Source organism: Balaenoptera physalus (genome assembly GCF_965194825.1).
Source record: "Balaenoptera physalus genome assembly, chromosome: 10".
Taxonomy (NCBI): Eukaryota; Metazoa; Chordata; class Mammalia; order Artiodactyla; family Balaenopteridae; genus Balaenoptera; species Balaenoptera physalus.
The window spans coordinates 63,670,691-63,698,599 of record NC_138889.1 but is presented as its reverse complement, the minus strand read 5'-3'; the positions used below and the strand labels follow the sequence as shown (position 1 = coordinate 63,698,599).

At 45.5% G+C, this 27,909-nt stretch overlaps 2 protein-coding genes across 16 annotated transcripts in view; both read right to left on the bottom strand.

Annotated features, from left to right (window-relative positions):
- RRM1 (ribonucleotide reductase catalytic subunit M1) overlaps positions 1 to 8,924 on the bottom strand; it is a 42,280-nt gene extending 33,356 nt beyond the window's left edge. Inside the window, exons 1-3 of one of the 6 annotated variants that reach the window (XM_082411393.1) lie at positions 8,554 to 8,922; positions 8,088 to 8,315; positions 2,736 to 2,824 (exon numbers count right to left, since the gene is read on the bottom strand). Coding sequence is in view for 4 of the 6 variants with exons in the window: in XM_082411392.1 (XP_082267518.1) it covers positions 2,736 to 2,824; positions 8,554 to 8,572 (108 nt within the window). In the remaining 2 variants the exon portion in view is untranslated. Of the gene's footprint in view, positions 1 to 2,735; positions 2,825 to 4,785; positions 4,840 to 8,087; positions 8,316 to 8,553 lie in introns of those variants that run through there. The other 5 variants (XM_082411390.1, XM_082411392.1, XM_082411389.1 and 2 more) reach the window with 5 other exon arrangements.
- A 1,400-nt stretch (positions 8,925 to 10,324) lies between these two features.
- Positions 10,325 to 27,909, bottom strand: part of STIM1 (stromal interaction molecule 1) — a 199,438-nt gene continuing 181,853 nt past the window's right edge. Inside the window, exons 7-15 of one of the 10 annotated variants that reach the window (XR_014250450.1) lie at positions 26,168 to 26,345; positions 21,040 to 21,207; positions 20,427 to 20,527; positions 19,917 to 20,152; positions 18,623 to 18,715; positions 16,731 to 16,800; positions 14,543 to 14,579; positions 13,007 to 13,132; positions 12,127 to 12,245 (exon numbers count right to left, since the gene is read on the bottom strand). Coding sequence is in view for 9 of the 10 variants with exons in the window: in XM_082411380.1 (XP_082267506.1) it covers positions 11,729 to 12,245; positions 16,416 to 16,800; positions 18,623 to 18,715; positions 19,917 to 20,152; positions 20,427 to 20,527; positions 21,040 to 21,207; positions 26,168 to 26,345 (1,678 nt within the window). In the remaining variant the exon portion in view is untranslated. Of the gene's footprint in view, positions 12,246 to 13,006; positions 13,133 to 14,244; positions 14,408 to 14,542; positions 14,580 to 16,415; positions 16,801 to 18,043; positions 18,094 to 18,622; positions 18,716 to 19,916; positions 20,153 to 20,426; positions 20,528 to 21,039; positions 21,208 to 26,167; positions 26,346 to 27,909 lie in introns of those variants that run through there. The other 9 variants (XM_082411386.1, XM_082411385.1, XM_082411380.1 and 6 more) reach the window with 9 other exon arrangements.

Below are 27,909 nucleotides of genomic sequence, written 5' to 3'. Positions count from 1 at the left end.
GGGAAACAGCTGAAAACAGACCAATGATTTCCATAATTATTTTCCCATCTTTCATTCAAATTCTCTTTATATAATCAGGGTTCACGCTACATACTTACCCATTTTGCCCCAATTCTACCTAAGGACAAGTACAGGAAAGCAAATGAATCAAACTTTAATCATTCCAATGAAAGGAGATGAAGATATAAGTTAGAGTTGGGGCTGAGTCATCAAATAATTTAATGGCTACTCTTTCTTTAACATTTCACAAATTACAAAATATCTCAACTTTCATGATCTTCTCTGACATTTCACAATTACCTGTGAGATGGGTATATAACTATCACCACTTTACATGAGGAACCAGGTTACTGGGACTTGCCCAAGCTTTACTGTCTAAGTCTTCTGGCTCCACATCCCATTCAACCTCAATGCATTTCACTGTTTTCAAGACCGTACTGTAAGAGATACCCCTCTTTAAAACACACAATGCTAACACATATATATGGAATCTAAAAAAAAAAAAATGTTTATGAAGAACCTAGGGTCAGGACAGGAATAAAGACGCAGACCCACTAGAGAATGGACTTGAGGACATGGGGAGGGGGAAGGGTAAGCTGGGACAAAGTGAGAGAGTGGCATGGACATATATACACTACCAAATGTAAAGTCAATAACTAGTGGGAAGCAGCCCATAGCACAGGGAGATCAGCTTGGTGCTTTGTGACCACCTAGCACCACCTAGAGGGGTGGGATAGGGAGGGTGGGAGGGAGGGAGACGCAAGAGGGAAGAGATATGGGGATATATGTATATGTATAGCTGATTCACTTTGTTATAAAGCAGAAACAAACACACCATTGTAAAGCAATTATACTCCAATAAAGATGTTAAAAAATAAATAAATAGATAAATAAAACACACAATGCATAAGTCAAGAAAGACAAATTCTAAGTTGTATATATATATGTGTTTACTGAATCTTTAAAAAAAAAAATAGATTAGGAAATTCCCCAGTGGTCCGGTGGCTGTGTCTCCAAGCTTCCACTGCAGAGGCCACAGGTTCAATCCCTGGTTGGGGAACTAAGATCCCACAAGCCATGCAGCCGAAAAAAAAAAACAAAAAAAAAACCAGATTAATCCAACAGAAAATGAATGCCATTTCCCAGTTGACGAAAGCATGCCCCCTCAAAAAAAAGTGTGTAATTACTAGTTTAAAATCTATTCCAATTAAATTTCAGACCTAAGCTCAAGTTGCTCCTGATGACTTTCTTCTCAGATCCAACAATTAAGTCATGTTCAGTAAAAGAGTAGTGAAGTCTTCTAAATGATTTCTGGTGCTACATGGCAAGTAATCAGAACTCAGAATAAAATAACGTCTGTGTGCTAATAACCATGCCAGATCTAAAAACACGTCGACTTTTTCAACTAAATCTACCCTAGAAAGCTCGAGTCAGCTCTAGCACACCTGCACTCTGAAATGTGTGCATGAGGCAACAGAACATCTACGAGTCAAGATACCTAGGTTCTTCTTCCTACACTCCCACTCACTTGAACAAGTCACTCCCCTTCACTTTGGGCCTTCCTTAGCTATAAAACAAGGAAGATGAAATAAGATGATCTCTCAGGTTCGTTCCAACTCTAATATTCTACTATTCTAATTATTGTCTAGATTTCTAAATGTAAAAGGGAATTTATAATAGGCATATTTTAAAGCTGTATAAAATTATTTTCTTTTGACCATTTTGGTCAATTCAATATTTATCGAGCATCTAATTATATATGTGTTAAGCATTGTGGATATCACAAGAACAAGATACAGGCCTCTCCAGCAATTCTAGGGGAGGACAGAGACATATAATTTATTTCTATACTAGGTGGTTAATGCTATGAGGCCAGCACAAGTGCTAGAGTAGTACAGATAAAATACCTAAATAAGGATGGGGCAGTATGGGTTTAAAAAAAAGAAGGTTCTTAGAGACTCCGCTTAGTAAGATCATTTTGAAAGCCATGTGGAAGATGTATTTGAAGACGGCAAGATGAGAGGAAGACCAGGAGAACACTTCAGAGACCACTACAGATAGCAGTCTAGATAAGGGATGCTGAGGGTCTAGAGTAGAGGAGTTATAGAAAGAGAAAAGCACAGCAACTTGCTTATGAACAGCTGGTTCTCCTTAATTTAAATGCTGGCCATGAAATTTATTTTATATTACTTTTATATTACTTTATATTACTTTAATGTAGTCTTTCTACATAGATAACAAAAAAGCAAATTTCCAACCAGTTTCTACCCAAATGACCACAATTCCAAAACAAGTTTTTTCCACTTATGTATAAAATAATTTACTCAAAGAAGTCTCTAATATGAAATGTTAATGTCAAGTTTTCCTCTTTGCTCACTTTTATAGTTCTCTGAAAAGTCAGAACTCACAGCACAGACCAAGATTTAGAAAAAAAGTTTTGTTTTGTTTTTTTTGTCTGTTTGTTTTATTTTTTTTTGCCACGCCACACGGCTTGCAGGAATCTTAGTTCCCCGACCAGGGATCAAACCCAGGCCGTGGCAGTGAAAGCACCATGTCCTAACCACTGGACCGCTAGGGAATTCCCAGGAAAAAAAAAGTTTTAAGCAATAAATTCACATTTTATATCCAAGGCCAAACCAAAATACAGAGCAAGTGAGTGAAGGGCCAGAGATAAGAGACAAGTAAAAAGAAGCACATGAAGCAAGGAACCCAAGATATAAAGCCTATTTACTTACAGGATCAACAAAGTCCATATTGAGTCCATAACAAAGCTTCTGGATTCGAGATGTAATTTTGTCAAACATAACTCGCTCTTGGCGGCCATCTAAAGAATCAAACCATAAATTCATGTTAACACTTATTAAGATAGCAATGTCAAAGAATCAAATGTAATCAGCATGTAAACTTTTTAAATTGGCCAACACAAAATGCTATTTCATAGATAAAAGATTCAGACCCCCAACAGTTCAGAGAGATTATTTTTTCATCTTCAAAAAGTAGGGATTCTATACTGAGTCTTCCCTTACATTATACATCAGATGGATTCTTGCAATAAATTTCCCTACCCCACCTTGTCCAAATGACAGGCAGAATTATTCTTTAAAACTTAAGTCAAAATCATATCACTACCCACTGCCACCCAATAGAGGTTTATCATCTCCTTCAGAATCAAGTCAAAATCATTACAACAGTCCACAGAATCTTACACAACCTGCCTTGTGTGCCCCCTTCCCCAACTTCATCTCCTACTCTCCCACCTTCCTCACTCACCATACCGTGGCAACCCTGGCTCCTTGCTATCTATACCTATTTTAGGTCTTTGCTCAATGTCACCTTCTCAATAAGGCTTTCCCGGATCACTCTATTTTAAACTGCAATGCCCCAAACACAGCCTTGCTCCTCTTTATCCTCTTTCTATGCTTTATTTTTCTCTATAGCACTTATGGTCATCTGACATACTCTATATTTTACTTATGTATTTGTTTATTGTGTGGCTCTCCCCATCCACTAGAATACAATTTCCAAAACGAAAAAGATTTTGTCACGGTTTATGTACCAATGTATTCCCCACTGCCCAGACCAAAGACCAAGGCCTACCACATAGTAGGTACTCAAATATTTATTGAATGCTAAATGATTTATAAACCTGTCTCCATTCTAACATCTTCACGATAAATTTGGCTTACGTACTCTCCTAGAGTAATTAATGATTCTGAATTTACTTCACACCATGTAAAGAAGTACTTCTTTCTATTTGTAACTCAAAACAATCTTCCAGAGGCAACCTCTTAGTTTTTATTTTGGAGATATGGAAGCATATACATATGGACTTCATCTAGTTAGTCCTTTTATGGTTTTGGACTTAGATCCTATTGCTCTTTGCTCTTCCTAACAAAAAGTCCTGGCTGGCCCAAGGACTTTCTCAAATGTTTGATGAAGAATAAATAAACAATAAGATACCACTAGTAACCCATCATCAATAGAACAAGTTAGTTTTTCTTAAACACTGATATATTAACTAAGATAGCCCTTCTCTTTCTGATCACCAATGTGATCTCCTTTTCTAACCAGACTCACATATGCAGTGTTTAACTCTGGAATACAGTTAATTAGCTGGCCTACACTGGGACTGAGCCCTCAATGCTCTACCAGCTGATTAGGCAGACAGGTGACCACAAGGCAATATTAGCAAACTGAGAATCTGCAGCTGCCAAATTAATCAGGAAACTGACAGAAAGTACGATGGCAATTGTCTTAATTCACACTGGCAAGTGGAGGCACACTAAGGGGCTAAAGGACCAATGATCCACTGTTCTCTAGCCTATCATTCCTCTTGGTCATTTTTTTTCAACCCACATGTTGATTTTATCATATCACTAATCCCTGCTTACATTATTATCCTCTCAAACAAGGCCTTCCTTAATTTGGTACCACATCTCCTCTACTGTTCCTTGTGAAATAGCCTAAGTCCCAACAGGGCCTCCCATTCCCACATCCATATCACTGTTTATACCTTACGCTGCCTACAAGTCCCTCTTCCACCTTTCCATACGTCTAACTCCTACTCACTATTCAACTCTCACCACATCCATGAAACCTGCCCCAACAACTGTAACCCACATTGACCTCTTCCTCCTGTGAAATCCTGTAGAACACTAATTGTCTGATTTCCTCTTGGGTGTAAGCTGTCTTTTTTAATTCCTCTCTCTTCAGGAAGACTTTGCTAATACTGTAAGACCAAGGATGTGTCTCTTTTACAAGATATGAACTTTCTATTCCCTCTACCTGCAACGTTCAGCCCACGGATCTTCACATAGCTGGCTCTTAGTATTATTCAGGGCTCAGCTCAAATGTCAGCTCCCTCCCTGAGGATACAAACCAAGATTACTTTCTCATTCATCTTCATCACATTACCCTGTTTTACTACCATCATCTCACTAACCACTATCTGGAATTAACTGGTTCTTACATGTTTACTTGTTTCTTATATACACTTAACTACTGTCACTCACTGCAGAATGTAAACTCCAATGAGAAAAGGGATTTAGCTTGTTTTGTTCACTGCTGAATTCCCAGTACCTAAAACAGTTCCTGGCATAAAGAGGTGCTGAATATAGTCAGCCCTCTGTATCCATGGGTTCCACATGAACAGATTCAACCAACCGTGGATCATGTACAATTTACGATCCGCAGTTGGTTGGAGCCCTGGATGGGGAACTGGAATTCACAGATGCAAAACCCACAGAGGCCAAGGGACTACTATGGGACTTGAGCATACACGGATTTTGGTATCCACAGCAGGTCCTGGAACCAAATGCCCGTGGATACTGAGGAATGACTGTAAATACCTTGTGAATAATTGAATGAATGGGCTTCTATAGCCTATACTTTACCTATTAGAATATTGAACATATGTTATTATATTATTGTTCTTGTCTATCTTTCTCAATTGATTGTAAAGATCTTTGAAAACAAGAACTATGTCTGCCTACTCACCACGGTAACCTCAGTGCCCAGCACAGTATCCACACAGATCTGTAAAATATTGTAACACAGTGGGCTGTAAAGGGAATTAGAAAGGATGGGAGGGACAAAGGGAGAAGAGAGGGAGGGATAGACAAAGGATATGGAATAGAAGAGATTATCAGAGTGCAAACAGATGCTTTAAAAGGTATTATTTTGCAAACTTCTGTTTCAGCTTTATGTAAATACTTACATATACATGTGTGTGTACTCAGTCATGATGTAAAATGCAAAGTTTTGAAAACACTATACTAAATTCCAAAGCACACTTTACAACTCAGCTACACTGCATTTGTTCCATTGGTTCTCAACTTTTTTTTTTAACCTTAATCTCCTTGAGCAATACGATACTGTCCCACCAAGAAAAATAGCCCAAGACAGCAGATGAGAAAAACTCATCTACTATTCCCTTCTGTTATCTAACAATTTTCATATGGATTATTCCTGCATCCCTAACAGCCCGAAGATCATGGAAGATGGAGACGCCTTCTCCCTCTATTATTTCCCTCATGGTGCTTAGCAAGATATTAGCACATTCAGTAAGTAATACTTTAGGTAGACTGCTAGTTGACCTCCTGAATAATTACATTAAGATTAACAAAACCTACATGAGTTAGTCTGCTACTATACTATCATGCCAAAAATGGGGGGGGGGGGGGAATACCCTAAGCAAATTAAAGATCAAAAATAAAATAAAGAAACAAATCTAAGTACAACGTTGTATATTAACAAGCCTTTACAGATGAACCAGTTTGCAAGGCAGAAATAGAGACACAGATATAGGGAATAAACGTATGGACACCAAGGGAGGAAAGTGCTGGGGGGCGGGGGGGGAGGTGTGAATTGGGAGACTGGGACTGACATATATACATTAATATGTATAAAATAGATAACTAATAAAAATTTAAAAAAAAGAAAAGAAAAAACAAGCCTGGCAGAGTCTAGCAGCAAACCATCTGGATCACATTATGTTCTCTGAAGGAATGAGAAAAAAAATAAGACCTGCCTTTTAGAGTTTGTTGTAGATAGTACTTTTTAAACCACAGTATTTGAAAGTGGACCCAAAAGGTTAAAAATGCAACACAGAGGTGTTACCCACTCCAGAGATCTATGTCCACAAGTTTTCAATTCATCTGTTACAGATTTATCATAAGGGCTCCTCATACTTACATACCTTTTTCTAAAGGTCTAAAAAACTGAATGCTCCTCTCTCACTCACAGGTATGGACCAATAAAAGTGCACTACGTATTTTGGTCTTTGGTCTCATCAGCTAAAATGGGAGACCAGGGAAATACAGAGAATGATGTTCTAAAGATACTAATGACAGGAAGGGCCACCACTGTCCACCTCTCCATCTCTCAGCTGTACGCCACCTAGTTACAACCAAATCAACTACCTGCCTACTCACAACACTCATCATATCCTATATTTTAAAATAATTATTCTCATCCACTCATGAATGAGCATCTATTCATGGCAGGTCCTGTGCTAAGTGTGGGCATAAAGTCCCCATCTCTGAAACACTCACAGCCTAGTGGACAAAACAATCAGTCAGTCAGTGTTTACAAAGTGCCTGCAATTTTGAAATAACTTCTTTGCTTCAACAGAGGCAAGTAGAGTCGACTCAAAACGTGTTCGTACCTGTCCCATATGGTTCTCTGTTAAGAGTATGTTTTGCTCTTGTTTTTCCAACCTGATTAAACCTTTTCCGGAGTCTGTCTCCTCTTATAATTAATTTCACAGAATGAAGCAAAGGACTGACACAAAGGAAGGTACTCAACAAGCCTAACGGGAAATAAGTGTTGAGGAAGAACACAAGTCCCTGGCTCTTCGCGGTCCCCCACCCTGCCAGAAGACGTCTTGGCCACCCTCCTCTAATTCCATATCTCTTCCCATCAAGGGTAAGGCCAGCCAGTCCCGATCCCAAACTCCTCTGTGACCACTCCTGGGGCAAACGGCAACACATCCCTTAACGAAGGGCAAACTCCGTGGAGATGTCTGTATCTGAGCCTGACGTTTTTCACCCCACAAAAGAGATCAGGAAGCTGGTAGGTGCCCGTGTAGGGTGCAGAGCCCCTGCTTTACTAGCTCCCCCCGCGCCTAGGACAGGTGACCAAACCTTTCAAATAAAACTCTGTTGTTCGCTATGGGTTCGAAGCCTGGCCTCACCAGCATCTAACCGGGTGACCGGGCAGTCTCCGCACCTCTCTCTGCGCTTCAGTATCTTCACCCGCGAAGCGGACCCAATAACCCCTACCTCAGGGGCTCCCGGTGAGGAATCAAGTACCGCCTGCAAAGAGCTGTGCGCGCACAGCTGCTATTCGCTAAAGGGAAGGTGTTAACTCTTTAGAAATGCGGCCGCATGGCAGAGCCAAGGGGCGCAGACTAAAGGCCAGAGGGGGGTTGGGGACAGACAGACGAAAGGGCAGGAGACCGAGCAGGTGACAGGGCGGGAAGCTGCCGCCGGCAGCGCGGGAAGCGGCGGAGGCGGGCGGGCGCGGCTAACTGCTAGGGCGGCGGCAGCCCGCGTACCTCACCCACGGCCTCCTCCCCGGCCTCTCACCTCGTTTGATAACGTGCGTCGCAGCTAGTGGCTGAGGCGCCGAGGGATGCGAGACGCGGCTGCAGCTCTGAGGCGCCGGCGGGATCGAGAAGGTGGCAGAGCGCGAAGGGTCAGGCTCGAGGGGTTAGTCGGGTGCAGGACCTGGAGTTAGGGCCAGAGTGCACTTTCCCTCCACTGAGCAGAGCAAGGCAATCTGAATCCTCTTCCCGCGCGCACAGCTACTATTCGCTAAAGGGAAGGTGTTACTCTTTAGAAATGCGGCCGCATGGCAGAGCCAAGGGGCGCAGACTAAAGGCCAGAGGGGGGTTGGGGACAGACAGACGAAAGGGCAGGAGACCGAGCAGGTGACAGGGCGGGAAGCTGCCGCCGGCAGCGCGGGAAGCGGCGGAGGCGGGCGGGCGCGGCTAACTGCTAGGGCGGCGGCAGCCCGCGTACCTCACCCACGGCCTCCTCCCCGGCCTCTCACCTCGCTTGATAACGTGCATCGCAGCTAGTGGCTGAGGCGCCGAGGGATGCGAGACGCGGCTGCAGCTCTGAGGCGCCGGCGGGATCAAGAAGGTGGCAGAGCGCGGAGGGTCAGGCTCGAGGGGTTACTCGGGTGCAGGGCCAGGAGTTAGGGCCAGAGTGCACTTTCCCTCCACTGAGCAGAGGAAGGCAATCTGAATCCTCTTCCCGCTCCCGCCAGCCGCAACGCAAAAGCGGCGCGACAAAGCTCGCGGGATGTTACGCGAAGCTGCCAGCGCCGAGGCCGGTGGGCAGGCCTAGCGTAGCAGAGGGTTGACCTTGCCCCGCAGCCGCCATGTTGAGTGTGGGCAGGGCCCAGGAGACGGCGCCTCTCCCACGGCCGTGTTGGGTGTGGGCGCGCCGGCGTGAGCGCCGCTCTCCGGCCGCCATGTTGGGTGTGGGCAAAGCCCAATTTGGGGCCCCGCGGCCGGACGTAGCGCGCAGAGCCCGCCAGGCGTAGCCCCGCCTCTCTCGCCGGCAGGCCCCGCAGAAGTCAGGGCGGTTCGAGTACTTTTTAAAGAGCAAACCCCGAACCGTCCGCTTTTTCTTGTCTTGAAAACTGTTACATGATAACCCACGACTGCCGTCAGAGCTGAGCTCTAGCCTGAGATCCGCAGCCGGAGGCTGGGAGCCCCAGGGCCCTTAGGGCGGCCTGAAACCTCGCACTCAGGTTGGAAGAGAGCCTTGCTAGGCCAAGGGCCTTTGGAGTTTATCTTGACGGAAATGGGAACGAGCCCTGGCAGAGTTTTGAGCAGGGCAGGGCTCTGATCCATTTGCTTTTAGAATTATCCAGTGGATGTGGCTTGTGGAGGTAGAATGGACAGGACTTGGTTACCGAATGTGGGGAGTCAGAATAGGTGAGACATGACTTCACAAGGCTGGTGTAGAAGCTTCTGATTTGGGCTAGGCAGACTGATTTTTATGATATCTCACGTGGCATCCCCTCCCTAAAACCTTTCACTGGTTCCTTACTGCACTCAAGGTGGTTCCAAGGTTCCTGTGAAGTACAGGAATACCTCAAAGATATTGGTTCCAGACAACTGCAATATAGCGAGTATCACAATAAAGCAAGTCACACAAATTTTTTGGTTTCCCAGTGCATATAAAAGTTATATTTACACTATACTGTAGTCTATTAAGTGTGCAATAGCATTATGTCTATTAAAAAAATGTACATACCTTAATAAAAAAACTTTGTTGCTAAAAAATGTTAACCACCATCTGAGCCTTCAGCAAGTGGTAATCTTTTGGCTGGTGGAGGGTTTGAAATATTGGGAGAACTACCATATGTGACACAGAGACGTGAAGTAAGCAAATGCTGTTAGAAAAATGGTGCTGATAAGACTTGCTTGCCACAAATCTTCAATCTGTAAAAAACGCAATACTCGCGAAGTGCAATAAAATGAGTTATGCCTGTAATTCTCACAGTCACAGGTGATAAGTGAAGTCATACGATAGATAGGGTCAGATGGCCTAGAGATAGGGTTGCCAGATTTAGCTAATAAAAATGTATCCCCAATATTTCATGGGACGTAATTATACTAAAAATTTGTTTGTCTAATATTCAAGTACTGCATCCTGTATTTCATCTGGTAACCCTACCCAGAGAGCTTTTGGGAATGTGTATGAGAGTTTCACTTTCCCTTGGCAGCGGAGAAATGTCTCTTCATCCTGTCTGCTATGCCACAAAGAGCACAGAGAACACAAGGAGAGTCAGTCAAAGCCAGCAGAGGTTAAAATCTCCTACATGCTTTATTGGACTTCAAAGAGTCTTATGAAATAACACAGAAAAACCCATGTGAGGGTGTCCAGGGGGTACAAGGCAGTCTGCAGCCTAGCACCCTCCCAAGACCAGCCCCAGGTGGCCCCACCCCAGGCCCAAAATAGGATCCCAGAGTAAAGACACGGCAGGGAGTGGGGCAGAGGGAAAATACCTTTACAGCCATTGCAAAAACAGGGAAGGGAGAGAGTTGTCTAGAGGGTGGGAAGGGCAGGGGAGTGGTCACACAGCCACCTTGACCTACACCATCTTCCTTAGCCACCCTCTTCCCTAAACCGGCTGTGTCCTTCGTGAGCCTCTGGCCCAGGCTATGCAGTAACATGAAAATGGGGTCTGACAGGGCAAGTATGCGGTGCAGGCACTTGGGAAATTCAGGAGATTTCATTTTTCAACTTTAAACTGTCTTTTGGTTCAAATGTGACAACATCCTGCCCAACAGCTCCAGGGCCCCATTAGAGCCCGGTATCATAGCTGAGGCTCCCACGGCCACGGGAGCCCACTGTCCTGAGCCTCAGGAGTAATGAGGCTTGGGGAGCATTTGGGCAGCACCTCTTATAGACAAACCCTCCTGCAGGGTGGGGGAGCGGGGATAAGAGAGAAGCAGGTGTGGGTGAGAGAAGAGAGAAAAGGTGACTGCCTTGTAGCCCACATCTCTGGCTTCCACTCATCCTCCAACTAGGAGAAGTCTCTTCCGATCCACCCCCTAGCCTAGCCTCTTTTCAGAACTCTAGTGGCTTGTTCTCTAGGAATTGGTTTCGCTCCCCCATGGACCCCTGGAGGCCTCAGTGAGCTCCAGGCCGAGGTTCCCTCTGGCCCACCACACTCCCAGAGAACAAACCGCAAATATTAGGTCCTAGGCCCCAGTGTGGGGCAAACAGAACCATCGTCAGCGGGGTGGAAGAGATCTGAGGCACAGCTGTCAGAAGTTACTCCCCCTCTCGTCCCCCCTAGCTGCTAGGGGAAGTTGGGGAGTGGTGGGAGGGAGGAGCCCGAAAGCAGGAGACAGACAGAAACAAGAAACCAAACCTCAAAACTGGGACAGCAGAGACAGAAGCTGGAGCCCAGAGGCGGACCGGGAGCTGAGGGGACAGCAACTAAGACATGCACTGAAGTGGAGAGGAGTGACAGCAGCAGCCCACGGGTGGGAGGGAGGCAGGGCAGGCAGGCCATGGTGGTCAGTTAATAAATAATGTTGAAGGACCCAAGGATACGGGGGGCAAGTATGTACAGTGCCCAGGCCCCAGGGCCAGCCCCTCCCATGCCCCATGCTGGGGGCCAGATATCTTGGAAGGGAGGGAAGGGGAGGCAGAACACCAGGCAAGGACAAGCTGTCCCACAACTGCCACCCTCATCCTGCCTACTTCTTAAGAGGCTTCTTAAAGATTTTGAGGGGAAACTTCTTCCGGCCTGGGCTGGAGTCTGTCTCCTCACCAATGGAGCCATTATCCTCCTCAGCCACGGCCTTCTTGCCGGCCAGGTGGGGAATACGTGTATTTCGGCTAGCCTGCAGGGCTCGGCTGTCCCCAGCTGGAGACGGCGTGTCTGGGTCTGGGGAACTGGGGCTGTGAGAACGGGAAGAATCCAAATGTGGAGAACCACTAGGTGGGGCTGGGGAGCTCAGCTCCATCAGGCTGTGGGCCTTGTCCAGCCCGTGGTTCAGTGCCAGCAGTGCCTTCTTGGCCAGGGCAGGGCTGTCAGGCAGTTTCTCCACCAGAGAGACGGGATGGACCCCCTCAATCAGCCGGTGGCTGCCGCTGGAAGTCATGGCACTGAGAGCCTCATCTGCAGCACGGACCATCTGAGGAGGCTTGAGGACCAGACGCTGGCGGTCACTCATGTGGAGGGAGGACTCCGAATCGGAATGGGTCAAATCCCTGTAAGACAGGTCAGAGAGGAAGAAAGGGACACATAGGGGATGGGGGGCAGGGGGGAATTTGAAGAGGAGAGAGGGACCAAGAGAGAAGACAAGGGCAGGGTAGGAAAATGGAGATGGAGAGAGGGGCAGGAGAGAGAAAATAGGGTGAATAGCAGGTGGGAAAGAGGGAAGAATGAGAAACAGAGGGAAGTTGAGCAGGCCATAAGCACGGGATAAGAGAGAAGGAAGGAATAGGGAATAAGGATAGATTGGAGAAGAGATAAGGAGAAAAGAGTAAAATTGGGGAGGAAGAAAAGCAAAAGGAGAAGCAGGTAGAAATAAGGAGGACCAAGGGGAGAGAAAAAAAGAGGGAAAAGTGATGGAGAGAGAAGAGACAGACAAGAAGCAAAAACAAATGTCATTATACCATTATCTTTCTGGCAAAGGGCTTTCTAAGGCCTGCGCCCCACCCCTGATGAATGGCCAGGCCCTAAACCGGTGCAACCATTGGCTTCAATGCCACAGGCATCCTCCTCAATAAAATCTCTGTTTCCATAGCTGGCTAGATTTCTTAGGACTGAACCCTAAGCTAACACAGAACCCATATATTTCTCTGAGTCACCATTTTCCATGCCTTCCTCCCCCACTTATTCCTGTCACACCCTGGGACACATCCAGTCTGGGCCAGGCCCCAAGGAACAGGGCACATGCAATAAGTGAGCCTGACCCAGCCTGGGGAGAAAAAGGTTAGAACAGCCTTGCAAACAATCCCTCACCCACCCCAAAAGGCCAAGATGCTGCCTCTTCCAACCCTCTGTCAGGATTCAAAGGAGGTCACAGAGAAGTGTTTCAGAGTTCAAACCAAAGCTGGCTGACAGCAGGAAGGCTGGGGTCTTTTTCAGAGCTCTGCAGACAGGGAGAATGTAGGGAGGCATAGAAAGACAGGACATTGGCCTTTAAGGAGCAGTGGTTCAGAAGAGCTGCATGCTGGAAGTCCTAAGGTCTAATTCAATTTCCATCTCTGCCTGAGGCTTGCTGTGTGACCTTGGACAAGTCATCTAACCTTGCTGGTCCTCAATTTTGGCCAAATGAAGATAACACCAATTCAATTATCTTGCAAGATTGTTTGGAGGCCCAAATATGTTGGCAAAGCACTTGAAAATGTAGAAAGTATTGTGGGAATGAAGATGATGAGGCCAGTCAAGCAGGAAGACCCTTCCGTGGGCCAGTCACAAGAGGCTTCTTTGCAAGGCTGAGCTACGGGGACACGGCACTGCACACTGGACATGCACACACAGAGGCAGCCCAGGATAGCCGAGACCCGTTAAGGGGCTGGCTGTTCCTAAGAAGACCATGAACTAATTCTGGACGCCACACCTCCTACCTCTATAGACAAAAGGGTAGATATGGGAGTCCCCTGCCAATCCCTTAATCCTCCTCCTCCTTTCCCAGAGGCCTGAGAACCCATGGCAGAGGCAGAGGAGAGGGCTAAGGGAAATGTTTAAACGTCCAAGTCAGGAAACCAAAGGGAAAGGGTCATGAGTGGGAGAGGAGAGCACAGCAGGACCCGGAAAGAAGGAGGCTGTGGGTGGAAAAATTAGGGAGGGCACCAAGCTCCAAAAACAGGCAAAAGCAGGAGGTTGGCTAATAGTTATTATAGGTTTAATTCTCAGCAGGAAACAATTAACTTAAGCAGCCGCGCTGTGGGCCAGTACCTTCCTGAAGACAGGGGACAGCAGAGAACAATCCCAGCTCCAACTCCCATTCCAAATACTGTTTCAGCCACCTACTCTAGTGTTTATGTACTGTCTCATATTTGCTTTCATATTTCTGATGGTGTCCTTGCTTCTGTCTAAATGTGTCCTTGTTTCTCTAAGTCCCAAGATGATCCTCTCCGTATCCTGCCTTTTCCACACAGACGTGAACCACTGAGCATGGTGCCAAGGAAATTCTGGGGAGCAGCCACACCGGGACGAGGGGCCCTCTAGGCTGAGGAGGTGAGGATCCTAGGAGCCTACCTTTCTAATGCCAAGGAAGGACGAGAGGTCAAGAGGTTGGGGTCTACCCAGACTCACTCCTCCTGGCCCACTGCCCCATTTGGTCATGATTCCCATCCCTCTGTGCCTCCATCATCAACGAAAGCTGAGACTTCCAAAGCAAGAAAAGAACCTGGGAGGAAGCCTGGGTGGATATAGGAGGGGAAAGGCCCATTGAGGCAAGCTCACCTTCCCTCCCTGAATCTTTGAGACAATTCAGGTCAGGGGTGTCCCTCCCCAAAGGCTGGGCTGCCTTGGGCTCCCACCCCAAGCTACTAACCTTACTAGAGAGCCTGTTTGCCTTTAGAGATGATCCTCTGATGCATGGTGCAAAAGAAAATTCAGTAGTGAACAGGCCAGGCAGACGCACGTACTTCCCACCCTCCCTCCCCACTGCCCTCAGCCTGGGCCTTGGAGCGTGAGATTCACAGCATCCTCTAGTGCCCCCAACCCACTTCGGTCCTCTCCATCTGTATTGGGAAGGACAGTCTCCCTGCCTAGGCTTTTGGATGAAAATGAGGATGAGGATGAAGATGAGCAGCTCTGCTTCTAGTAAAGGCTGTCCTTTTGTGAAAGAGAAAGGAACAGCCTTCAAGGATAATTATCCAGAGGTTCGAGGGGCAGAGCTGGAGAGATTGGTATCCAGGGTGAGGCAGGACCAAAAGGAAGCAACAGGGTAAGCCGGCTGCAACCCAGAGGCCAGGATTGAGCCGTGGTCACAGCTTCAGAGATGAGAGGTCCTTCCAGAGGAGAGGGACTTCCTGAGGGTCCTCTAAGCTTGTTCAGGCGAGGTCAAGGCTACTATCTCTGACCCTAGCCTATCACCTTGAGCTATTAGCAGGGAAAGTCCCTGCAGCTGCCAGCCCAGGCTGTGGGAGAAAGCCTTTCACCAGTTCTTATACAGTTCACTTACTGAGACCTTGTGAAAGGACAAAAATATCCAACAGAGTGTCCTGGAATGGAAAGCCAAGTCCTAGTCTGTGTTCTGCTCCTAATTAGCTTTGGGGCCTGGGAAAAATTACTTAACCTTTCAGAACCTTAACTTCCTTCTCAGACATGAGTGTTTTAACGCCAGCCCGACCTATAAACCTCGCTGTCCAAAACCCCTAAATCTGTTTCCCCCCTTCTGAAGAGTAATTCCATGAAGGGTACTACATCCATTCAGTCACCCAAGCTAGAAACCTGGGCATCACCCTACACTCCTTCCTCTCCTCCACCCCTCAAAGCCAGTTACCAAATTAATCCTCTCGTTTCTATACCAAGACCTTGTTAGCTCCCCTGATGGCCTACTGCAATGACTTCCAAATTCCTGTAGTCTCCCCATTCTTTCCTTTATACAGGCCACTAAAATGTTATTTCTAAAATGCAAATATGACCAATTCACTTTCTTCTAAAAACCCCTTTGCAGTTCTCCGTCTCCTGAAGGGTAATGGCCAAAGCCCGTGGCCTTTCAGAGCCCCTCATTATTCTAGCCTCATCTACTACCCCTTCCCACCAACACATAGCCAATGTTCTAACCACACATAGATCAGATTCTCTTGAAACTCTATGCCTGTGCATGTGTTTCCTCTGCCTAGAATACTCTTTCTCCTTTGCCTGCACACAGGGTGCCAGCACAAATGTCATCTCTCTTGTGAAGCATTCCACCCAGGTTCACACTGTTAGCCATTCCTTCTTCAACACCCCCTTAGCACTTATCAAACTGTTCCAGAATCATTTATGTACCTCTCCCAGACCAGACTGCAATTCTTGATGGCTGGGATTGTATCTTATCATCTACGAATCCCCATGCCCAGCAGAGCCTGGCAGAGTAGGTATCAATAAATGTTCGCTGAGGGAGTGAAGGAAGTGAGGGCTCCATTGAGATAACAGATGTGAAAGTTTAGGCCAAGGTGCTATAGGACCGTGAGGGAGGGGGGTTGTTACTCATTTTTAGAGTCAGCAAACCCCAAACAGAGAAGGGAAGAAAGGCTTAGGGAGTTAGGCTGACCTTAAGGAGGAGTCGCAGGCTGGGAAAGGATAGGACAAGGAGAAGGTGCCCCACCGCACACCCCCCGCAGCTGACCAAGCAGCAGCCAGCAGGCAAAGGCCAAAGTAAAGGCAGCAGAGAGGCAAGGAAGGGAGAAAGGAAAGAGAAGAGAGACAGCTGGTACCCCAAGCTCTCTGAATGCCAAGGCATCACAGCGGTGCTGTAAGAAGGGGGTGGGTCAGGGTAGGGCTTCATCTGGAGGAAATAGGAAGTGCTGTGGTGGTAATAAACAGGGTGGATGTGGACGGTGGTGGTGGTGGTGATGGTGCTGGAGGTGGTGGCAGTGGTGGTGGTGGTAGAGGAGCAGGAAGAAGCAGAGGCAGATGGAGCGCTGGTCCCGAGGCCTTCAGAACTGAAAGACTGTCCAGATGAAAGGCTGCGCATTCGCCGCAGAGAGACCCGGCTTGTCAAGAAGTGGCCAGCCTCGCCCTCTACCAACCTCTGAGATCCCAGGCCATGCTGTGGTTCCGTCAGGCGCTGCCGGACGCTGCTGCTCTGCAGGCTGGGGGCTGCAAGGAGAGTGAAGAAAGTGTGAGGAAGGGCCAGACTACTTTGGGCTGGTGGGAAGCAGGTTTGCCCATGGAGAAATGCTTACTGGAGACCACTCTGGGCCTTCAGTGGCCAGTCTGGAGAATGGGGCACCTCCTCCCCGAAACCTCCCACCAGGGGTCCTAAAAGGAAGGGGAAGTTGAAGATGAGGTACCCAGGTCAGTTTTAATGGCAATTCCAATGGAAGGAGACCTAGGGCCAACATTACTATGAAGGGAGACGGTAAGGCAGTTAGTGGGAAGGCACAGGCAGGACGGGGTAGGATAGGGGTTTGGGACAAGGTCCGGGAGGGCACTAAGAACCAGCCTTTTTAGAAAGCCAAACTCAGGAAATAATTCACAACTCAGACAAGGATTTATACACAAACATGTTCATCACATCATTATTAATAATTGTATGAAAGTAAAAATAAAGGTGGAACAACAGGAAAATGATAACACATCCAACTGCTGGAAGGTTACACAGCTATTAAAAATGATGCTTATGGGAATTCCCTGGTGGTCCAGTGGTTAGGACTCAGTGCTTTCACTGCCAGGGCCTGGGTTCGATCCCTGGTTGGGGAACTGAGATTCTGCAAGCCACGTTGCACAGCCAAATAAAAAAAGCTGCTTATGAGAAGATTTTTAAAACACAGAAAAATGTCTATTAAAATGCTCAGGGAAAACAAAAGGATACCAAATCTCATGTAAAAGGAATGCCTTGAGCTATAGAATACACAAGACAGGAATTTGAAACAAGGCCTTTCTGTTTCTAGCTGTGACCTTGAGTAACTTACTTCCCTATTTTAATTCCTAATTTATAAAATCCTTCAGGGTTGTCATGAGGCTTCAAGATAATGTTTTTAAAGTACCTGACACAGTTCATGGCACTCAGTAAATGGTAGTGGTTATCATTATCTTGACCACATAAAAAAATTATTTAAAAATTCACAAACAAAAGACTGAAAGAGAAGGTACTCAAATATGATGGGATTACAGGTGCCTTTTTATGCCCATATTTACTCTTTTTACTATCCAAATTTCTTCTAATAAGCATGTACACAACAAAGAACCAGCTCTTGGATCAATGCTGCAAATCAGGCTCTTGGAAGATGAGGGCCACCATGCCCAGAGAAGGGGTATGTGGGTACCAGATAACTGAGAGATGTGCTAGAACATCCCTCTTGGGCTCATTCCCAGCTCCAGTTGAAAACAGAATTCACACCTTTGTTTTTTTCTCCTCTACCCTGATATATGGGCCTCCTTGCCTTCTCCCTAAAGATGGGAAAAAGGACACAGTTACATGGATGGCAGAAGCATTGGAAGGGCCACCAGGAAGAGAGCACAGTTCCATGGTGATGGAGAGCTAGGGAGGCAGGGCTTCTATGGCTGGTGGCTTTCGAGACATGAAAGGGAGGCTTAAGGGGAAGAGGAAGCATAGAATAGGGACGGGGAAAGAGAGACAGAAGGGGAAAACAGAAAGAGAAAAGAGGAAGAGGATTTTTCCTTCCCTCTTTCATCTCAGCCCAGCTAGCTGAAGGGCCACCAGGACATCTGTCTAGCTGGGCTGAAAGGAGAAGCCTAAGCCTTCCATCACCATGGCTGTTCTCTCTCAAGCCCTCAGCTGAGCAGGCTGATTCTTTTCACCTCCGAACCCTTCCCTGAAGTTAGTAGGGACTGTGGTGAGGGAATAGCAGGAGCAGGCAGGGGAGTGACGCAGGCAGGAGAAGGGGCCCGTGGGATAGGAGTGTTGGTTTAGTCCCAAAAGTTGGAAAAACAAAAGCCCCAAAGGGGCTCCTCAAACCCGGGTATTTCCAGAGGGACTGATCATCCGAGCCGGCGGATGTTGAGCAGAGAGAGCGGTCACTGAACCTACGCCCCATCAGCCAGGCAGCATCTAGGGTCCAACAGCCAGGCCAAAAGGAGAAGAGAATCTGATTTACAGAGGGCTTCACCCTGCCCCTCAATGGGATAAGGGAAGGGCCAGGGGACAAGGGGTGGATGGCTCAGAGCTAATGAAGGTCCCTCCCAACCCGGAGAACATGGGAGCCTTTAGATCAATACGTCAAGATCAAGCTCTACCTGTTAGTGATCCTAACCTTGCTGGGCCTTTGACTAAAGCCCTGCCAAGTTAACAGCCCAGGGGAAGAAGAGGCTTGCCCAGAGGCAAACTATCGTTGACGAAACTTACAAATAAATCCTGTCTAGAGCTGGAATCCAGCCTGATTAAAGAATCTGACTTTCTGAAAGTGAGCCCCTAACCCAGCCCAGCTTTCTGCCATCCCCTCTGCACTCATGGGATATGGGCCCAGCACAAGAGCTTTTCCATAAAAGTCTATTCTATTTATCTAAAATAGCCTCTGATCCAGAGAAAAATTCAACAGGGTCAGTAAGGGGTATGTCCCTTCCTTCACTGAAGAATTCCCACAGAGTGCTGTCTCCTTCAATTCTGCTCTACTCAGCTCTTACCCCTCGCAGGGGAGAAAAGGAAGAGGGAAGACCCAGGACAGAGGGTGGGGATGGCCGAGAGTTCAGGTGGAAAGACAGACATGCTTGTGCAGGAGATCCCTCCTGGACAAGAATGTCTTTCTGGCTTGGAGGATTTAGGGCTCTTTCACTGTAAGGGACTATTGCTTCCTGGGGCCTCACACGAAAAAACAAAAAGAAAGAGACATCATTCCATTCAACTACTTTAGCAATTAAAAGTAAGGAATATAAAATTAAAACAAATTAAAGCAATAAGTAGTCAAAATGAATGCCATTTTTATATTATGAACCACTAAAGGAGATTATTTTTATAAAGATAGATAGGAGGGGGGGAAAAAGAGAATAAAGGGATTAAGAAAAACACAAAGAGTGAAGGGAGACACACTTAACACAACAGACCCATAGGGCAAACAGAACATATAGGAAGGGAAAACCACCAAAAGGACAACTATAAAGGGGTATCTTGGTGCGGACTGTGCTTTACTAACCAAGGTCATGAGTTAAACCATCTTGGTTTCTGCCCCATATGTTGCTTAAGCACGGCAGAGGCCAACTTCTCAATCTGCACATCAAAGGCTCCTTCCCTCATCCCCACCCAAGAGGTCACCTACACTGCATGGACAAGGGTGACACCATCTCCTCATCCATGTCATCCACGTCGTCAGTCATGATGAAGTGGGCAGGGTTGGGGCGTGTACTACCCATCCAGCTGGGATCTATGTTGAGGGCAGCCACCAGTGAGTGGATGCCAGGATTATTGACAATCTGGAAGCCACAGAGGATCTCAATCTGTTGCCAGCGGTGCAGGCGCTCCCGCAGTGCTGCCGTCACCTCGCTCAGAGCTTGCCTGAAGAGGGATGAAAGAAAATGGCAGGCATGGGCTGGGTGTGAGCCCCAATAGAAATGAGGTTTCTTCTCAGAGGAACAAGTTGGGGGGATATGTGTAAATAAGAAACACAATTAAATCATAAACTTAAGAGCAAGGTGGGAAATAGCCAGGGGCTGGGGCAGGAGACCAGAGCTGTACCTCTACCAGTGAAGAAGCAGAGTTAGGGCTGGAGGCCCTGGACAACCTCAAACTCTGAGGACATCGCCAGAGCTGGGCAACAGGTGCTACTTACTTAGCTGTTAAGATTTTGTGATCCACATCATCCAGGGAAGAGCTGTGGGCCACGTGGAAGGTGCCAAAGAGTGTGTTTCTCTTCTTTTTTATCTTCTCAGCCTGCAAAGATGAGGTCCTCAGCTTAAAAAGAGCAGGGATAGAGGCTGGAGAAATGAGAAATGCTATTCTGTGGCTGGTTCCCCCTCCTCCTAGCACAGCTTAGGCTGCACAAGAAGAAGGAAGGCAAGAAGAGAAAGGAAAACAGAAGGCAACAGGAGAGAAAAGGGTAGGGGAAGAAAGAAAATAGAGGCAATGAGACAAGCCAAGGGATCCTGGCCCCAGGAGGATTCTGTCCCCATGTCAGTCTGGGGCCAGCAGAGACGTCCGTCTACCTGCCTCCACTTGCTTCATCTTTCCCAGAAGGCAGGTGGGAGTAGCCCCACACCCTCATTCCCTCCTCCAGAAGCCTGAAGACATTATTAGAAACTGTATTATCAGGAAAAGAAACAAAACCCAACACCAGGATGTCTCTTTGTCCAACAGGAGGGCTATAGAGAGGCAGAGAGGAGGAAGAAGGGCAGGTGAAAGGGGGGTGGGGGAAGAGAAGAGGGCAGCAGGAGGGCAGGTCTCACCCCCTCCTTGGCCACCAGCAGCTGCTTCTCGGCATTTTGCTTCTTGATGTTGTAGTACTGTACCTCCACCTCGTGTGTCAGCTGCAGCCACTTCTGAAGGGCCTCTGGAGCATACCATGAGCTATGTGATTCCAGCTCCTTCTCTGCTTTCCTCAAGGCCTCCCGGACCTGTGTAGCCAAGAGGATGTGAGTCCTTACTACTACCAAGACCCTCTCCAATGCCTCTGTATGATACTTCAGAGTTCTTTTCTTCTATCTCACCTAAGCTTCACAACTCTCCCAAGAGGGAGAAAGGGCAAGGATTATTCTCTGTATTTTATGTACAAGAAACCAAGCTTGGAGAAGGAAAGTAACCTCCTCAAGGTCACACAGTCAGTAGTGTGAACCAGAACTCAAATGGAGATTTTTTTTATTTTTTTATTTTTATTTTTTTTTTGCTGCCAGACTAGAGCATTCTTTTCTCACATACTTGTTGCCTCTCCTCGTCATATAGCCAATCTCAGCAATCTTCCCTGCTCTCATAAGGTACAGGTTATCTCAATAAATCCTCTTCTTTCTGACAGTTGGGTCTGTTCTTGGACTCAAGACATCACAATGTGGCAGGAAAGCATTTGGTTGGGAGTCTGGAAATATGATCTGGTCCCTGGTCTGTCATTCAACTGGCTGTGTGACCATGTGTTTCCTAAAGCAGATCTCAATCAGTGTAAGGCTTTCTGCCATGCAAATCCAAACTGTAAGCGAAGGGGTGATCTCAGGAGAGCATGAGCTCCCCGTCATGAGAGGTATGTAAAGAGCTCATGTCAGAAAGACCTTCAAAATGATTGCTAGTCCAGAAGGGGACTGGCCTGAATACTCTCCAAAGTCTCCTCCAGCCCAGAGACTTTGTCTGTGATTCTCCCATTGAGATGGGTGGGTAGGCTCTCTCTACAAGGCAAGAAAACAACAAGCAAGCTTACACCTAACATGGGCATTGCCAACAGAGGCCAAGATATGGAAGGACCAATGTGTAAGCAGACATCTCCTCACTGACTTCTCAGCAAGGAGCATAAAATGAAGCAGATGGTCACAAAGCACTCAAGCATGAAAGGTCTGAAAGTATATACAGAATCCATTATATTCACTGAATTCCTTCTATCTCACCCAGGCTACCAGTATAAATGATCCCCAACTCCCCCATCTGAACACTGACTTCTAGCTGGTCGGAATCCCAGAGAAAAGAGATTGAGAGCAGTCTCATGCCCAACTTCAGCCACTGGGGAAGTATCCCACAGCAGGCCTGAGGTCCTCCCCTGAGCCTAATATAGACCAGGAGGGCCTTAGCTAAGGACAGAACACCTTCATTCCTCTGAAAGCCAATGACAAGATCAAGCGTCATTTGGTTTTTGCTCCTTGAAAAGGAAACTATAAAATGGCCCACTCCTGGCTTTATAGATTTAAAATGAGGAACAGATACCTTAGAGGCTGATACACCGAGTCTGGAAATGTAGGATCAAGTTCTACATTAAAAGCAGTTTAACGTAGCTGCAAAACTTTGAAGCTCTGAGGAGCAGGAGGACAAAGAGCTAACTTAAAAACCTCCAAGTGGCAGAAAGGAATCTCTCATCGTCTTTCAGGGCTGAGGAGAAAGAAATCCACCAGATCGCAATCACAAGTCAGGAAGGGGCGTACCTGAGAAACTGGGACAAATGAGCCTTAGGCCAAGTCTTATTAAACTACAACCCAGTTCCAACATATGTCAGTCTCTCATTGGCTTGAGGTGATCAGAGCCTCACCCAACATACCTAACAGAACCCTATATCTGATGGAAGATAAAAATCACCTGCAGCCTCTATTATTCTTTATGCACACCGTCCAGCATTTAATAAAAATAAATTACTAGACATGAGAAGAGGCAGGAAAATATAAGCAATAATCAAGAGGAAAAATAAGCAGTCACATAAATGATCCAGATGTTAAGAGTTACCAGTCAAGGACTTTAAAACAACTATGATTGAAATGTTAAAGAAAATATGGGAAAAGATGGACAGGAAACATGAAAACATGGAGATTCTGGACAGGGAATGAGAACCTATAAAAGAGCATTCTAGAAAATGCTCTATGAAAGGGCATTCTAGAAAAATACATTATCTGAGAGTAGGATTCCACTGGATGGGCTAAATAGCACAATTCTCGGCAGAATACAAGATTAGGGAACTCAAAGACAGATCAATATAAAATAACCAAACCAAAGCACAGAGAGAAATAAAGAACAGAACTAAGCATAATACACACTACAGAGAATGTGTATTCTGCAGTTGTTGGGTAAAATGCTCTATATACATCAATGAGGTGAAATTGATTAACCATGTTTAAACTTTTTATATCCTTACTGATATTTTTGGCTGCTTATTACTGAGAGATAGATGCTAAAATCTCTAACTTTGATTATGAATTTGTCCTTTTAGTTTTTTTAACTTTTGCTTTACATATGTATTTTAACTATATTATTAGGTATATCAAATTAAGGGTTGTTATATATATTACTGTTTAATTCACACATATCATAAGTGAAATGTCCATTTTTGTCTCTAGTAATACTTCTTTCTCTAAAGTCTACTTTGTCTGATATTAATATAGCTACCACTGCTTTGTTTTGCTTAGTGTTTAGCCTAGTGTTCTCATCCTTTTACTTTTAACCATTTTGTATCTTTATTTCTAAAGCTTGCCTCTTGTAAACAGCATATAGTTGGGTTTTGTTTTTTATCCAGTCTGACACTTTGCCTTTCAATCATTTTGTGTAGTCTGTTTACATCAACCAAGTCTCAACACATTTGAAAGGACTAAAACCCTATGACACACACTATTTGACCACAGCAAAATTAAACTGGAAATCAATGAGAAAGATAAATAGGAAAGTACCCAAGTGTTTGAAAATTAGGCAACACACTTCTAAATAACCACAGGCCAAAATAGAAATCACAATGGAAATTAGATAATATTTTGAAGTGAATGATAATGAAAATATGAAATATCAAAACTTAGTAAATGCAGCTAAAGCAGCGCTGAAATGGGAATTTATAGCTCTAAATGCATGTATTAGAAAAGATTAAAGGTTTAAAATCTATAACCTAATCTTCCATCTCAAGCAGCTAAAAAAATAAGAACAAGTTTAAAAAATTTTAAGTGCAAGACTTCTACACTGAAAACTACAAAACACTGTTGAGAGAAATTTTTAAAGACCTAAATAGGTGACAGGATAACCAATGCTCATGAATTAGAATAATTATTTGGTTAAAATGTCAGTTTTCCCCCACATTAATCTATAGATTCAATGTAAAAACAAATAACAATCCCAGCAGAGCACACTGTAACGGAATGACAAGCCAACACGTAAATGCAAAGTACCTAGAATAGCCAAGGCCATGTTGCAGGAGGACAAAGCTGGAGAACCTAACACTGCCAGATATCAAGACTTGTTGTAAGACAATGTGGGATAAGGATAGACATATAGACCACAGAACAGAGTATCTACCTGGGAAAAAACCTTGATCTCCTACCTCATCTTATACACAAAAATTAGTTTGAAATAAGCCATATCCCTAAATGTGAAAAGTAAAACAATAAAGCTTCTAGAGGAAAATATCTTGGAGTTAGGGGAAGATTTCTTAAACAGGCCACAAAAAGCATCAACCATTTAAAAAAAAAAAGATTGAATAATTGGTCTTCATTAAAGTCAAGAACATCTGTTCATTAAAAGACAATATTAAGTGGCTTCCCTGGTGGCGCAGTGGTTGAGAGTCTGCCTGCCAATGCAGGGGACACGGGTTCGAGCCCTGGTCTGGGAGGATCGCACATGCCGCGGAGCGGCTGGGCCCGTGAGCCATAATTACTGAGCCTGCGCGTCTGGAGCCTGTGCTCCGCAACGAGAGGCCGCGATAGTGAGAGGCCCGCGCCCTGCGATGAAGAGTGGCCCCCACTTGCCACAACTAGAGAAAGGCCTCGCACAGAAACGAAAACCCAAAACAGCCATAAATAAATAAATAAATAAATAAATAATTTAAAAAAAAAAAAATAAGACAATATTAAGAGAGCAAAAAAGCAAGCCACAGTCTGGGAGAAAATATTTGCAATATGTATGTATATATATAGACAAAAAGACTTACATCCAGAATATATTTTAAAACTCTTACAAATCAATTAAGAAAAAATACAACCCAACTTTTTAAATTAGAAGAGATTCCCAAAGAAAGTGGTCGATAAGCTTACGGAAAGGTATTCAATATTATTGGTCAATAGGAAAATAAAAATTAAAATCACAATGAGATACCATTACATCCATATCAGAATGTATAAAATGAAAATGCCTAAAAATACCAAGGTTGTAGCTCAACTAGAACTCTCACACTGTTGCTGGTGGCAGTATAGATTGGTACAACCATTTTGGAAAACTGTCAGTTTCTGATAAAGCTAAATATATAAATGCCCTACTGCATATCCAACAGAAATAATTGATGCCCACCAAGAAGGTTCATAAACAATGTTATTGATAAACTGCAAAAAAAAAAAAAAATCTGCAAACAACCCAAAAGTCTATCAACAGGAGAATGGATAAATAATTTACAGTATATTCATACAATGGATTAATACTCAGCAATGGAAATAAATCAATTATCACTACATGCAACATGGATGACTCTCACAGACATAACGCTGAGTGAAAGAAACCGAACACAAAAGAATACATACTGTATAATGCTATTTATATGATGTTCAAAAGCAGGTGAAACTAATCTGGTTTAGAGATTAAGACTGTAGTTACCTTTTGGGTGGAATATCGACAGGGAGAAAGGGGAGACAAAAGTGAGCCTTCTGAGTGCTTAAGAGAGTCTGTATCTTGATCTGGATGGTGGTTACACAAGTACATGCATATGTAAAAGTGTGCCAGCTGTATACTTATGATTTGTATACTTTATGTAAATACCTCAATTAAAAAGGAACAAAATAACTGTTACCACCTGTTATTCACTGTTCTTTGACAACCACAGTGACCATTTTTTGCAACTTTCTGACTACTCTTAGCCAGACCTTTGGCCCCTGTCCTTTTACCCCACCCCCTCGGGGTGTCCAAGAATTTGCAGATTTCCCCTACCTGCTCCAGCTCCTCCTCAGCATATTTTTGGCGGCTCCGTTCATTCTCAGTACCCTCCCGCAGCTCCTTCAGCCGCTGGGCTTCCTGCTTGGCAAGGCTGATCTCATCACGCAGCTTCTTCTCCAGGTGTACCTTCTCCACTTCCACTGTGCGGTGCTCCTCCTGGGCTTTGTGCAGCCTGGGGGGCGAAGCAGGGAGCTGGAGAAGGCCAGGCAAGCGGGCGCCAGCCAACACGCCACGAGGCATGGCATCCAAGAGGAAAATGAGGGCTCCAGCCCTCTGAACATATTCTCCCTACTCTGCTGTCTGCCTGGCTCTGAGGTAGCTCAGGTCACAACAGAAACCACGGTCACTACCATAATTCTTATGTGGGCCATCATTTTGCTGCCAGTAATAAAGGCTGTGAAGCTAGGTTCCCGGGTACCTGAATCCTTCCTTCTAAGGTGTCTCACATACTCAGATTGTAACAACTATTAATTTACAAGGTATTTCACATTTGTTCTCCCTGCAGATAATGATATATTGTATCATTATAAGCCTGGGACAGATATGGACATGAAGGCTTAGAGACGGGAATTAACTGCATGTAGAACTGAGACCAGAATTCCAATCTGTATGTCTTCAAATCCCACAGTTACTACCTTATACCAAGGCATCTGGAAGGTGCAATAAATGTAGAACACCCTGCAAGCTAGACCAAAGACCCAGAGAAAGTCTGATGGTGAGATGTGATGGGGGTGGTGGTAGTGGGGAGATTTAAGGAAGATGAGAGGGGAACTGTTGAGCTGTACCTCTTGGACTCCTGAGTACCTGTTCCCAGAAGCACCGAAAAATGAAATTCATGCCAAAGGGGCTGGACAAGATTTGGGAGAGCCCCTGCTGCCCCCAGCCCTGAGTTCCCTTCCTAAGTATCTTCCATGGTGGGTAAGATCTCAAGGGCATCAGTTATAATGAAAATATGCCCTTGTACCCACCCACACATTCCCTCTGTTTACTGACAAAACCCTTCATCCATCCAACCAAGCTTCCTTCCTTCCTCCCTTCTTTCTGCCACATATCTATGTTCATTCCTTCATTCATTCATCCATCCATTCATTCACCAAGTACTTTAAGGCATCTACTAAATGCCAAGCCCTGTGCTGAGCCCTAGATATACTGAAATGAGTGAGAAAACTGTCTCTGCCACTGAGGTACTCATAATCTAGTCCAATATAAACAAGTAAACAGATAGGTGCACACAGGGTGATAAGTTCTATGATAGAGAGATATACAAGGTGTTGGGTAGGCGTCAAGGATGGGGTGATCAACTCTGCCTGAAAGGAGTCAGGGAAGGTGAGGCCTGGGGCTAGACCCAGAAGAAAGAGTAACAGTTGGCTAGTCCCTCTGGAAGAGGGAAAGGACTTGGCCACTGTCAGGTCTTCCGACCTTAGTAGGAACCACCAAGTTACCGGGGAACCAGGATAAGAGGGGGAAAGGATGAGGAAGAAGACAAGTGATATATGGCTTAGACTTGAGGTACAGAGAGGAAGGATAGGCTACAGAACAAGTAGGGCCCACAGAGAAGAGCACTGACCACTGAGTTTAATTAAGTAGGTGAAACAGAAGAGGCAGAAACAGAACTCAGCCTATAAAGAATCCCAAGTCCAGATTTGTCAGTGACTGAAGCCTCAAAAGATGTGGTGACAAGTAAGGAGGGAAGAGGAAAAGTGTCTAGGCTGCAAGCTTCCTGCTGACAAACTGTA